General features: G+C 41.6%; 1 protein-coding gene across 18 annotated transcripts in view; it reads right to left on the bottom strand.

The window, feature by feature from the left end:
- The window catches only part of CAMK2G (calcium/calmodulin dependent protein kinase II gamma), a 194,778-nt gene that overhangs the window by 60,413 nt on the left and 120,603 nt on the right, over positions 1–13,762 (bottom strand). For all 18 annotated transcript variants that reach the window (XM_039359979.1, XM_039359978.1, XM_039359977.1 and 15 more), the window contains exons 7-12: positions 13,032–13,134; positions 10,250–10,333; positions 5,796–5,890; positions 5,182–5,304; positions 3,887–3,970; positions 3,099–3,141 (exon numbers count right to left, since the gene is read on the bottom strand). In XM_039359979.1, the coding sequence (XP_039215913.1) occupies positions 3,099–3,141; positions 3,887–3,970; positions 5,182–5,304; positions 5,796–5,890; positions 10,250–10,333; positions 13,032–13,134 (532 nt within the window). The remainder of the gene's footprint in view (positions 1–3,098; positions 3,142–3,886; positions 3,971–5,181; positions 5,305–5,795; positions 5,891–10,249; positions 10,334–13,031; positions 13,135–13,762) is intronic.

Below are 13,762 nucleotides of genomic sequence, written 5' to 3'. Positions count from 1 at the left end.
TAAGACTCTGTTCATGACCTGCCTTGATTTTGGCCTTCTTGCTGCAGAATCATGACTTTGTCACTTACCATCCATTCTAGGTGCATTAGTTGTCTTTTTTACTCAATGCTACCTCCCCATCACTCGTCCTTAAGAAAAACCATGAACTTTTGCTTCCAATGGTTTCACTTGTATCTGCTTTCTCTGCTCCTTTGGGTCTAATTCTGATTTGGATTTAGAGATCTGAAAAAAGTTTTGTCTTCCTTTATTTCCTGTTTCTGATCTACGGGTTTCAGTATTATTGCCCACGTTTTTGTACTGAAGACTCACAGCTGGCAGCCTCCTCCAGCCATGTCATTTCTTTCCAGGCACCTCTATGTTAGGCTTGGATTTCTAGCTCTATTTGTTTGGATTTTGCTGGTTATTATTGGGTGTGTATTTCTCAGAAATTAAGTCAGAGCTTGCCTTTCCTGGAGTAGTTGCACCAATGGGTATTATTTGTGTGATCTTTGCTCTGACTTCTGTTGCAAGGGAACATGAACAGCATTGTGAATCTAGTGTAAGATGTTAGTGCAAGCTTTACTATATTGTAATAACGTGATCTGTGCGGTTAATTTCCACTTACGCATGTGTTTTCTAAAATATATCAATAGTTGACAAATACAGTTAATGACCTGATGGCCATTAGTAGGAAAAGGTGCTTAAATGTATTTTATTATTTACTATGTTTACAGGTGCCTGACTTCATTGGGACTCCTATACTGTCTTGTTATTTCTACACCAATACTTAGCTGGCATTCTTCCTCTCATACACATAAAGTGGGAAAGAAATAGAATAACATAGAATAAAGAAGAATAAAGTAAAATAATAATAATAATAATAATGAAAAATCACTAAAAGCAAAAATCATGTGTCTGCATAATCTCTGAAAGAAAGCTGTGTTAGCCAAAAGCTGTATTAACAGTACGTGAATGACCTAATGCATATTTAGAAACATTGTATAAAAGTAAAAACTGCCTTCATTGTATTCCCATGAGAAATGGACCTAATGTGTGAGAAACTATCTGAATGTTACACAAAGTAGATTCCATATACAATGTAAGATTCCATCTATGCTTCCTTTGTTCCTGAGAGAAAGAAACCTATAAAGCTTTAGTTTAGACCCTCCCCCTTGTTCAGAAATTTGTTGATTGTTAAATCACTTCTGAACCTTTTTGTGCAAAAATAAAGATCTCTCTTTCACCCATGGAATTTCGTAAAAGCCCTTTATTTTTTTAAGGCTTTATTTTTCCACAAGACACATATAGCTTGGGCAATGAAGAGCTTCAGTTACCTTGAGCTACTTTAGTTCTAAAACACTGTCTTTTTATTGCTTCAAATCCTATTACTAAATTCAATTAGATCTGAATAATGAATCCCTAGTGAGTCCTTTTGACCACGAAGTAGTCACTGATAAACATTACAGGCTGATTTGGTGGTAGAAGAAACAGGAAGAAACCGGTAGCTATACAAATTCTTTCCTGATTTTTTTTCAATATCACAATCATCATAATTCTCTGCTGTGATAACAAAATCTTTTTATAACACTCCTGACAGAGAAATTAAGAGTTTTGAATGGTTGTGAAAATACAGCATTGTGTATTTTTGAATAGTGAGAAATTAGACTATTTTACTGAAATCGAGAGCCAAGATTTTCCCCACTTAGGAGTGAAATTTTAAAAAAGCACCCTCTCAAACCATTGTAGTGCTTAAGGAATTGTCTTTGCTTCCCATTAAATTGGAAATATGAGGATTTTCAGAAGTTCTCTTATCATTGGAAGGTGAAGAAGAAAAACTGGTTTCTATTTGCAAAAAGGGAGGAAAATTGCAAACCCAAGTCCTGAAAACAATAGTATGCATATTGATATGAAGTTAGAAAACATTTTGTTGAAAGAAAATACTGACGGGCAGTTTTCTCCAAAGTAACTGTTGTTTCTTGCCACAGCTAAAAAAAAAATATATCTTGCTGTCATACGCAGACCCACCTCAGCAAACTGAAAACATAATGTGTAAATTTGGGAAGTTAGGATAGAGAGAGAATTATTTTTAAGCAACTTCTGTGGATTATTACTTTGTAATCTATAATGTTAGGTACTTTACAATGAAAAAAAATAAAATAAAAAGATTTGCAAATTGAAAGAATGCTGTAGCAGGGGCCAGCAATCTTTCCAAGACTTGAATGCCATGTGAAATATTTTTAAGACGGCTCAAAGGAAAAAAAATGCCAATGGTTTTTAATTTATGTCAGGTTTTTGCTATTTCTTTATAAAACTATGGATATAAACGCCAGCTGGGACTGTTTAAAATTTTTGGAAACAGTTATCAGAATCAGTTCTCGATGCAGAGACATTCATGGGGTGGAGGGAAAGATTTGAAAAAGTCAAGATGGCGGCAGCATTGTGGTCGCCATTTTGATTTTTGTTTTTATTTCTACTGCCCCATTCTGGATGCTCTAGGACACCGTTTCTCAATCTGAGAGCTTTTAAGATGTGTGGGCTTCAAGTCTCAGAATTTCCCAGCCACCCATGCCACATATCTTAAGGTTGCAAAGTCTGAGAAACACTGCTCTAGGACAGGGTAGGCAACCTTGGCTCTTTTATGACTCGTGGACTTCAACTCCCAGAATTCCTGAGCCAGCCATGCTGAGGGGAAAGGGAGAGGTTTCTAAGCTGAAGTATGCTGGCTCATGAATTCTGGGAGTTGAAGTCCACGAGTCATAAAAGAGCCAAGGTTACCTACCCCTGCTCTAGGACTTTGTATACATAGGGGCCATCCTACTATTCCTCACAGAAATCAACCACATGTTTGGTTAGAATTTCGTTCTCTCTCCTCTCAGCTGAAAAAAAAAAAAACCTTTGCTGCCACAATATAAGCAAGTAGAAGCAAACAGGAAACTGAAAAGTGCCAAGAACAATCATGGCAATTCTTATCTAGGATCAGGTCAGATGTACAACGACTGCATAAAATTGGACCGTTCTTCAAAAAGTAAAGGGTCATCTGTCTGATTTGTAAAGCTAAAATTCATTTAACGTATTTGCTGGACACAAATCAAGAAACAGAAAAACAAACAAATTCTTACCTGAAAAATTCCGAGACACCAGCATAGTAGTAAGGATTGCCCCCTAAAAATAGCAATATACACATATATGTAGGTCTTTGGTTATTTGGGTTTTATATATATATAAAAAAACACGCAAAAGGTAAAGAACGAATATTCTGGATACTATACCAGTGATTATATATGTTTATTATGATCTATACCACAAAATATAAAGATATGTTATGCAGCCCCCAATTAAAGTTTCTTCACTTTCAGGGCAAGTGTTTGCCTGTCGTAGCCTCCCAAATAGGGTCTCTATAAGTTGCATGCACCTACTAGTTAGCAGGATGTGAGTCACAATGTATTAGTGTGACTATACTTGGCAAAACTGGGCACACTACTGCTAAAACTGGCTGTTACTATCTTTACCAAGAGCTGGTAATGCTGCATGAGCCACAGATACCACTACAATTAGTAACCTCTATATTTTTCTATATTACTATTAACAATGATCCATACCCATAGAACAAGTTGGTGATCACCAGAGCGCATAAGATTGTCACATGAAATGTAGGAGGAGTAAATAGTGAAGAGCATTAATTAATGAATGAAATTAAAGGAAGAAAACAGATTATTCGGTGTCCATGAAACTAAGATGGGGAGAATGAATGCAATGGATTTAATAAAGGTGACTTTATGGTGTGGAGCTGATGAACACATGCAAAGAACATGTGTAAAGTGATGGAGAGGAATGCTCATTGGAATGCATATTGCCAACTTCTATAATCACAACATGGGGAATCGTAAGTCACTGTATATATATATACCTTCAGCTTTCTTCTGGCGTTGAACTTTCTCAAGCATTCCACAGTCTCCTGTCTGTGCATCATAGAAGCGACAGTTGATCGTTGCTGGAAAAAAAGCAAACAGAAATTGGCATTTAGATCACCATCTCAGTTTATTTAATTACTAATTTTTATTCCGCCATTCCTCTAAGCCACAAGCCCCCAACCTTTTGGGCATCAGGGACCGGTGCCGTGGAGAAAGGTTTTTCTGCGGGCCAGAGGGGGTGTGGTTTTGTGCACTGCCTGCATCCTAAGGATGGGGCTTTGCTTGTTTGCGCGGACCGATTGCTGGCATGCTGCGGACCGGTGTCGGTCCACGGACTGGGGATTGGGGACCCTTGCTCTAAGCGTTCAAGGTAGCTTACACGGCTACCTCTCTTCATGTTATTCCACTGCATGCAACTGGCCCACATTCAATGTTTCCATCAATGAAGAGAGGCTTGAACTTATGTTCCATCAGTAAGAGTCCAACCACCTAACCCAGACATGTCAAACACAAGGCCCGGGGGCCGGGTGCGGCCCACAAAGTGGTTTCATGTGGCCCACGAAGCCATCCTGGAAACAGTGAGGGAACGGCCCCCGCTGCCTTGGCCCTGGCCCAGGCTGACCGGGAGCCAAGTACAATTTTGTGGTGGCCATCTATGCTGAAACGCATTCAGTCTTAGCTTCACAAGGCCGTCTGGAAACAGCGAGGAACCAGCCCCTGCCCTATCGGCCCCGCCCCCTGGGTGCATGCTGGGGAGGTGTCACCCTTTGTGAGGAATAAAGAAATGCATCATCACCTGGAAGTGGCCAGCAAATGGCCCTCGCCTACTTCACATATCCGGCTTGATGGGCTCCGGGGGAGGGGTTTCAGCAGGCAGTGAGGCTCCTCCAGTGGACCATGCCTTGGCACTTGCCCCGGTCACCACCCCCTTTCTGCCAGAGACCCTCAAATCTGTCCCACTCCTGCCCAGGCCCCCACAGGCACCCTTGACGCGAACGATGTAGAGCTGGCCATGCCCACCCAGTAGGCCACACCCACTCCATCCATGCTCACCCAATAGGCCACACCCACCCTGGCCACACATCCCCGCCCCCCCGAGGGCAACTGCAATACTGATGCGGCCCTCAGTGAAATTGAGTTTGACACCCCTGACCTAACCAGTGGCTCTCAATCTCACTCTCTCCCCCTCTACATGCCGTCCTTGTAGTTCTTCCATTTCAGCTTTAACATGGTTGGGGCCCATTTCCAAGCTTCTAAAGTTACTATGAGAAGGGAAGCTGTAGATGCTTACACAGACCCATGGGTGCTTAAGTGCCTGATCTGCTGTGATGCGCTTTGCAGGGTTTATCGTCAGCATCTGGTTGATTAAATTCTTTGCTTCTGGAGTCACAGTATCCCATTCTGGAGAAGGAAACTAAGCGGAGAGATAACAGAGGCTGTTTTATTTTTTTACCAGTTTATGTAATGTGTATTTCTGTAGTTGCTTTTGCTTTTATTCCATGCTGAATCACTATGAGTTAGCAGCCCTTTGGGGACTCACATTACGAATCAAAGCAGAAAAATATATGTGATACAATTCCAATATGGATGTGGACTTCAGACTACAAATTATTTGGAGTGTTAGATTGCTGAATTTAGGTTACAGATAAATGGGAACATTAGTTGGTTCCTGTTATTTCATCCGGCTAACAAGAATAGAAAATGGTTCTCTTTAAAAGAATGTTCAGCCACTAAAAGATTTTAAATTACTGAACTGGTATTAACCCCTCTATAATTTTTATGAATGAGCAACTTCTGACACTATCCCTCTTCCTTATCCCCTATGCCCAACAATGCATTTTTCAGCATGATGCATCAAAATCAAACAATTAACTACAGAAAACAACATAAAAGGAATTATCTTACATCATAGGCCCCTGCCTTGATCTGCTGATACAGTTTATGCTGATCTTCATCCCAAAATGGAGGATATCCAACAAGTAATATATAAAGAATAACTCCTGGGAGAAAATAAAAAAAAAATAGTTACCCTAAAAGACAAATACACCCTTGAGTCAATCCACGGGGATTATCATCTTTTAAGCTGCTGCCCACTGTCACAAGGCAATCTATCTTCTATGTTCAAGACTCATTCCAACTTCTGTGGAGGAACATAGCTTTCCCTCTCTGAGAAACCAGCATCTCTCAAGTTACCATAAATATTTGTAAATGGAAAAATGTGAGAATGCTTGCAGCATCCTTAGCCATCGTGTACTGTATGTTAATACATTTATTTGAGATCTTCCATGGGTCTGAGTGCCAGGACCTGAGGGAGATAAACTATCTTTACTCTAAACCAGTGGTTCTCAACCTTTTTAATGCCGCGACCCCCAACCGGTTGTAAGTCAAGGACTACTCAACCGGTCGTAAGTCAAGGACTAGTCAACTAGCGCAGCACCGTTTGCAGAATGGGACTTTTGGCAGGCTCAGCAGGGCAGAGACAGCCTGGACAATTCCTATTGGCTTTTGAATGTCAATAGAATTAGACTCTATTCAAGAGAGTCTATTCTATTGGCTTTCAAAAGTCAATAGAATAAAAGCTAAGGACAGCACAGCACAGCTAAGGAAAAGGGGGAAAAAATGGTGGACTGCGTTGTTTGGCGACCCCTGTGAAATGGTCGTTCGACCCCAAATGGGGTCCCGACCCACAGGTTGAGAACCACTGCTCTAAACAATGGCGGAGTCTTTCATAAGACACTAAGCCAGCCAAACTCACTTTTTAATCACATTTGGAAATATTAGAGACCTTCAAAACAGCAAACTTAATTCAACACCTGGTGAGTATTACCTTCCTCTTTGGATTTAAGACATTTTACTATATATTTAATATATGATTGGCAAAAAGCAAAAAAAAAAAAATTCTTGATTTAAGAAAGTTTTAAATGAATTTGGAGACCAGAGAGATTTGGAATATTGGTTATATTTGCTGTAAGATTGGAAAACAAAACAAAACACGAGTATATAATTAAATAATATACTTGTGGGAAATGATTGAATCAGAACAAACCCCTATTAGGAACTGAGGCTTAAAAAAGGTCGTAAATGGACACTAAGGGGAAATAAAGGATCAGGCAGAAAAGAGTTAAAATGGCCATAGCTGTTTCTTATTTTAATTTTTTTAAAAACATGGACTGAAATATTAATAACAAATGTATTAAAAAGAATAAAGATTTGAAAGGACAAACTTTTACAATATGATGAGAAAAAGTATTTTAAAAACCTTTTATCTGATGTAGACATTATAGAATTTGATGGAATGGGAGGCAACAAAATTGAGATTACCAAGATAAAATTACAAAAAGACAAATCAAGAAAAATTATCTGGGTGTGGAACAGCTGCAATAAAACATCCTGAACAAAGCCTCTTTATAGGATTTACAGAATAGGCTGGTAAAAGCTTTGAAGACTCATTTTAAATGCCAAAGGGTGATGAAAGATCAAATCCTGCCGTAAGAATGATTTGAAGGTCAAGATTTACAGAGCAAAAAAGAGGGCTATTTGACCAGGGATAAATGATTTGTTGGATATTTCTGCAACTCTTAATGAGAGTTCAGTTTTTGCTGACTAGGATTAAACAGATGGTGATTTCTGGATTGTGTATAAATAAAAGTTAAGTTATGGGACGAAAAGGTTTTTTTTTAATCTGTAACTTTAAAAGAGGGTGAGAAGTTAGTATTATTAGATTATGCTTGGTGTTATAAAGATTGAAGGGCACCTTTGTTGCCTTTTTCCCTTCTACTTTTTTGTCTTTTTTTTCTGCTTCTTCTGAACTTTTTTTTATTTTTATTTTTTCTTCTATTTTGAAATATCTTATTCCCTGAGGCAAGATTGACTGACTGGAGGCTAAAGCATATAAGGAATGGTTGCTGGAATTGGGCATGTCTAGTTTAATGAAGAGACGGATGAGGGGGGGACATGATAGCAGCGTTCCAATATCTCAGGGGCTGCCCCAAAGAAGAGGGAGTCAAGCTATTCTCCAAGGCGCCTGAAGGCAGGTCAAGAAGCAATGGATGGAAACTAACCAAGGAGAGAAGCAACCTAGAACTAAGGAGAAACTTCCTGACAGTGAGAACAATTAACCAGTTGAACCACCTGCCTCCAGAAGTGGTGAATGCTCCAACACTGGAAGTTTTTAAGAAAAGACTGGACAGCCATTTGTCCGAAATGGTATAGGGTTTCCTGCCTGAGCAGGGGGTTGGACTAGATTACCTCCAAGGTCCCTTCCAACTTTATTGTTGTTGTTATTATTATTATTATTATTATTATTATTATTATTATTAGTAGTAGTAGTAGTAGTAGTAGTAGTAGTAGTAGTAGCTCTGCCAGTTGGCTTGTGGCCTCGGGGGGGGGGGGTATCACTAACAGCAGCTCCCACCTCGCCTTCACCATACATTCTGATCTTTTCCTCCACATCTTTTAGTTTATAATTGGTATTTTATTATGATTTCATTGTGATTTTACACATTTGTACATGTATTTATGGTTTTATTTTGATCTCGTAAGCCGCTCAAGAGTCACCCTGCAGAAACAAATTTACTAAACAAACCAACAAACAGTTTTGTCTATACTGGTTGTTACTATATTTATTAAAAACCTCAATAAATTATTTTTAAAAATGGATAAGGCCTGCCCGCATGTGCAAATGACCACTCCTCGAGAGCGGATAAAAAGATTTTATTGTGAACAAAATGAAATGTAAAGAAAAGAAATGTAGCAAGGTTAGACTTTTCCTGATCTGTTCCTTTTAAGATAATGGATGACTAAGGACATTGTTTAATTGCTTGCTCATTTGCTCCAGTCAGCAGACTTTATACAAATTAAGTGTACGTGTCCGGTTATAGGTTGTAACAAAGCATCAGAAGTGCATTAATAAAGTGAAACCAGGTCCATTACTCTAGCAAGCAGAGAACAATGTTCCATTCATGCAGTAAATGTTCTGGATTGTTTACAATGAAGAGAGTGTCCCAGTGAGAAGTTTAAAAGCACCATTCATCTCAGATATGAATGAACAGACCAATCTGGACCATTTCCATTCTAAATCAGTTTGGGGGAAATAATGGACAAGAAACTAGTCTTTTTTCACGCCAACTAATACAAGTTTTCCTTTCAAACTTGTGATGAAGAGAGCTAAAGGTCTAAATACTCTTGGAGCTTAATGGAACAGCAGTTAATTGCAGGCTGCATAAAGAAAAAGCGTTAAGTTACGAAAGTGCTGTCGGGAATTTTCATGGGACAATTTTCCTGTTAGAAGAAGAAAAACAGCTAAAAGTGTCTGAGAACTGAGAAGCCTAATTAATAATCTGAATACTAAAATAAAAAGAGCCTTGCAAAATATATCGCAATCGAAAGAAAAGTTGGATTACTCTAGAGAGTTTTGCAGCCAAACGTTGGTTAAAAGAAACGGATGTGTTGAATCTTTGCAAGACAGAACATGCTCATTTCACAATCCCTACATCCAGGCTTCCTTTCACTGTAAGTTCTGTCAGTCCAGATTCTACATTTCCATCACGTAGGACAAAGTGGAATCTGGCCTATGTCAGGGGTAGGCCACCTTGGCTCTTTTATGACTGGTGGACTTCAACTCCCAGAATTCCTGAGCCAGCCATGCTGAGGGGAAAGTGAGAGGTTTCCAAGCTGAGCCATGCCGGCTCAGGAATTCTGGGAGTTGAAGTCCATGAGTCCTAAAAGAGCCAAGGTTGCCTACCCCTGCCCCAGATGGTGGGCAAGGAGTTGTGGTTGACAATCAAGGATCCGTAGAAACAGGCGGTCCAGGGGCAATGCACAGAGAGCTGAATTAGCTCAAGGACCTCACCAATAATGGGCCTACCACAGGGGTAGGCAACCTCGGCTCTTTTATGACTCGTGGACTTCAATTCCCAGAATTCCTGAGCCAGCCATGCTGAGGGGAAAGGGAGAGGTTTCCATGCTGAGCCATGCCGGCTCAGGAATTCTGGAAGTTGAAGTCCACGAGTCATAAAAGAGGCAAGGTTGACTACCCCTGGCCTATGTCCATCAAGGTTCTGTGTTATCTAGCTCTGTTTTCAGGAAACTAATAATCTTCCAAATAATGAGGATGAGGACTCTATGTAGCTGGTAGCACTTGAGCCAACCTTGGTTTCTACCAGAACAGATAGCAGTTGGATTAAAAAGTTCAGAACTGCCTTTTCGATTCAGTTGAGGAACGTTACAGTCACAGGTTCATAAGACTATATTCTCCATCTCTGCAAATTGCTAGATACCCTTATGCAGCTTGGTCCCACCTTAAAGCAAATAGATCCCGCAACCCAAAGAACTAGGATTAAAAGTTAAGAGGATCTTACCGCACGCCCATATATCCACTGGCTTCCCATAAGGATCTTTTCTTAAGACCTCAGGAGACAGGTAACCCGGAGTACCTGCAAATCCTGTCAAAGCACAGAGCAGCACTTCAGAATAAAGCTACTAATTTCACAATTACGAGAAAATAAGCCTTCCGACACGAAGCGTGGGGGGGGGGGGATGTGTTAGAGAGCTACCCCATGAATAATTCATGAAAAACCTTCCCAGACTACGCCATCTTGGACCAAGTCTAGCACAGGGTGTCAGTCAAACCAATTCACTCCCGCGCCAGTGATTGGGAAGATAAATCATAGATTGCCACGATTGATTCGGCTTCAGTTGGCAGATGGAATCTAATGCTGTGGCCAAACGTTCGTTAATATTTTAATCTTACTTATACATTGTATTGATATCCCGTGTTTCCTCTGGGGCATATCCTTTATTTTATTTGCTTTTCATTTATATCTTTACAGGACTTACAGCCCACTCCAATCAGCCAAACTCTGAGCAATATACACCTGCCCAATACGTATTTGAAGTCAAAAGTAATGCAAATCAAGCTTAAGGCTTAGTGGAGCAGCCAAGGTTTCATTCATTTTCTGAAGGCCAGGGAGGAGGGGTCAGTTCAAAAGTTGGAGGTGTGATGGTGGTGAAATGGGACGATGACTGAGAGGTTAAGCCTTCGTGGTCCTTGAAACCTCTGGCCAATCTGATCAGCAGGATATGTAAAGATCCAATCCTACTAAATTTTATTAGGCAGGCAGATGTTACTGGGAGAAGGCAGACTTGCAGACACATAGGTCTTGAAACATCTAAGACTTTCAAGGTGACAACCAGCACCTTGAATTGCACCCAGGAGTCAACTAGCAGCCAGTCTGGTTGTCAGAATAAATGGGGCTTTCACATGGTGCACCCACAACTACTATGTTCTAGACCAGTGGTTCTCAACCTTTCTAATGCCGCGACCCCATAATACAGTTCCCCATGTTGTGGTGACCCCCAACCACTTATACATCACCGGGTGCCAGGGGCGTGGCCAAAGGGGAAAAAATGGCGGACAGCCTTGTTTGGAGACCCCCCGTGAAATGGTCGTTCGACCCCAAATGGGGTCCCGACCCACAGGTTGAGAAACCCTGTTCTAGAGCAGTTGTAGCATCTGAATGTTCCTTGAAGACAGCCGATCACTCACGACTCCTCCACAGGCTGCACTTGGACCAAATCAATGCTCATTCTGCACCCACCATCTCAATCAAGTTTCATCCATTATCTCACCAATCAAGGGCCCCTCGCTCTAAAGCAGTGGTTCTCAACCTGTGGGTCGGGACCCCATTTGGGGTCGAACGACCATTTCACGGGGGTCGCCAAACCACGCTGTCTGCCATTTTTTTCCCTTTTCCCTAGCTGTCCTACTCCCTCTTATTGGTGGCCACACCCACTTGGGGGTCACCACAACATGGGGAACTGTATTATGGGGTCACGGCATTAGAAAGGTTGAGAACCACTGCTCTAAAACCTTACATCAACTCCCATCCAGCCTCACGCTCACCAGGATCTATCAGACGGAATTCAACTCATTCCCTCCCCACCCTTCCCCCAAACCACACTTCCAGGTTCCCCATTTCTTCCTCCTCAGATTGCACCAGTTTCATTACACCTTGGAGTATCCAACTCAGTTCTGCAACGCAAAGCTCTCAAGGTGGAGTTTTTGGAGGGGGACACGGTTAGATCTCCCCAGGGTGCAGACTAGCACTGAGGGAAGCTGGAAGCTGCCTGGGAATGTGCTTCTCAATGACCGAGCCTAGGGCATCCCCAGCAAATGTGTCCAGATGCAGCAAAAAATCTTTCCCTGGTAGCTACTGCCAAAGATCTTCTTCTGGGCCACATACTGTCCAAAGCAGCAAAGAGAGGAGCTGCAATAGGAAGTGCTCCTCAGCACTTGGAAAATGGCTTCAGCTCCCACAAATATGCCCAGCAGCAACCACAGGTCTCAGCCCCTGCAAGTCTGTCCATCTCACTTTCTAATATTGTTTTTATTTCAGGCTTGTTTTCTTTTATTCTTTTATTTCAGGCTTGTCTCAGCGAAGAAAACTAATAGAATGAAAGCTGAGGAATCTCATGTCCCCAAATTTGGCATTTTAAACCAAGGGCGAACAAAAGTCTCTGCTACAGAGTCAAGTGGAATGAAGCAAGGGCTGCAGTAGGTAAGTGAGCGCACAAAATGGAGCTCGGGCTATCTCAGTGGGGGCGAACCTATGGCACGGGTGCCAGAGGCGGCACTCAGAGCCCTCTCTATGGGCACGCGCGCCATCGCCCCAGTCCTAGGCCTTCAGCTGGGTTTTATAAAACCTTTTCGCTTTAGGCCTCCGCTGCCGTGTGCAAAAAAAAAAAAAAAGGTTCAATCGATGAGTCAATTTCAACTTCTCGCAGGGAAAAAAATTTCGCAAAGTTGGAATTGATTGATTGAACTTTTTAGTCCCACCCAGTCTGCCGTTACCACCGCAGCCATGCCCACCCAATGAGTCACACTCACCCAATTGGCCACACGCAGCCAATGGGCCAGACCCACCTGGCACCCGACAATGCATAAGTGAGTTTGGGGTTGCAGTTTGGGCACTCGGTCTCTAAAAGGTTCGCCATCACTGGGCTATCTCATCCATGCCAAGAAAACCACTTCCATTTTGGAGGTGAATTGGGGCCTTTCTTTAAGTGACAAGTTGCAACCCTCCTTTGAAGTAAAAAAAGAAATTTAACTTGACAAAACGTCAACCCTCCTGAAACACTTACCAAACCACGCCTGCTGCTCTCCTTGTACTTCAATTGCAAGTCCGAAGTCAGCCAGTTTGACAGCAGCGCCCTTGCATTTACTGGCAAGGAGCAAGTTCTCAGGCTAAGAGAGGCAAAACAAGAGAAAAATCTGAAGTGAATATTTCTATCTTAAAACCATTGCCCTCTTTTCCAAGGTCGCAGCATCGCATTCTATCCTTCTTTTTAAAAAAATCCAGATTCTTACCTGGATCGTTAACAAACTTTAGGTCACGGCAATGGAAGGGATGGACTAAAATTCATTTTCACTATCATCTACTGCAGTGTTTCTCAACCTTGACAATTTTAAGGCATGTGGACTTCAACTCCCAGAATTCCACAGCCAGCCTTGCTGGCTGTGGAATTCTGGGAGTTGAAGTCCACATGCCTTAAAATTGTCAAGGTTGAAAAACACTGATCTACTGTAACTTGTCAAACTCTTTCTCAGATATCCTTCTTTTAAAAAATCCAGATTCTTACCTGGATCGTTAACAAACTTTAGGTCACGGCAATGGATTAGTCCAAGAGATGGACTAAAATTCACCTTCACAACCATCTACTGCAACTTGTCAAACTCTTTCTCGGATAAGCATTTCTGAGGCGCCACGCAAACAGTAGGTGGCACTAATTCTGCACGGCCTTCAGATTTCCTTGTGATATAGTCACTGTTGGAGGTAATTCTGAAGGCAGCAGAACAAGATGCAGCAAGACAA

The sequence above is a fragment of the Crotalus tigris genome, unplaced genomic scaffold (assembly GCF_016545835.1).
Source record: "Crotalus tigris isolate CLP2741 ecotype Arizona unplaced genomic scaffold, ASM1654583v1 scf7180000019147.1630427, whole genome shotgun sequence".
NCBI lineage: Eukaryota > Metazoa > Chordata > Lepidosauria > Squamata > Viperidae > Crotalus > Crotalus tigris.
Note: the sequence above shows the minus strand (reverse complement) of the source record. Positions and strands in the feature narration are given on the sequence as shown.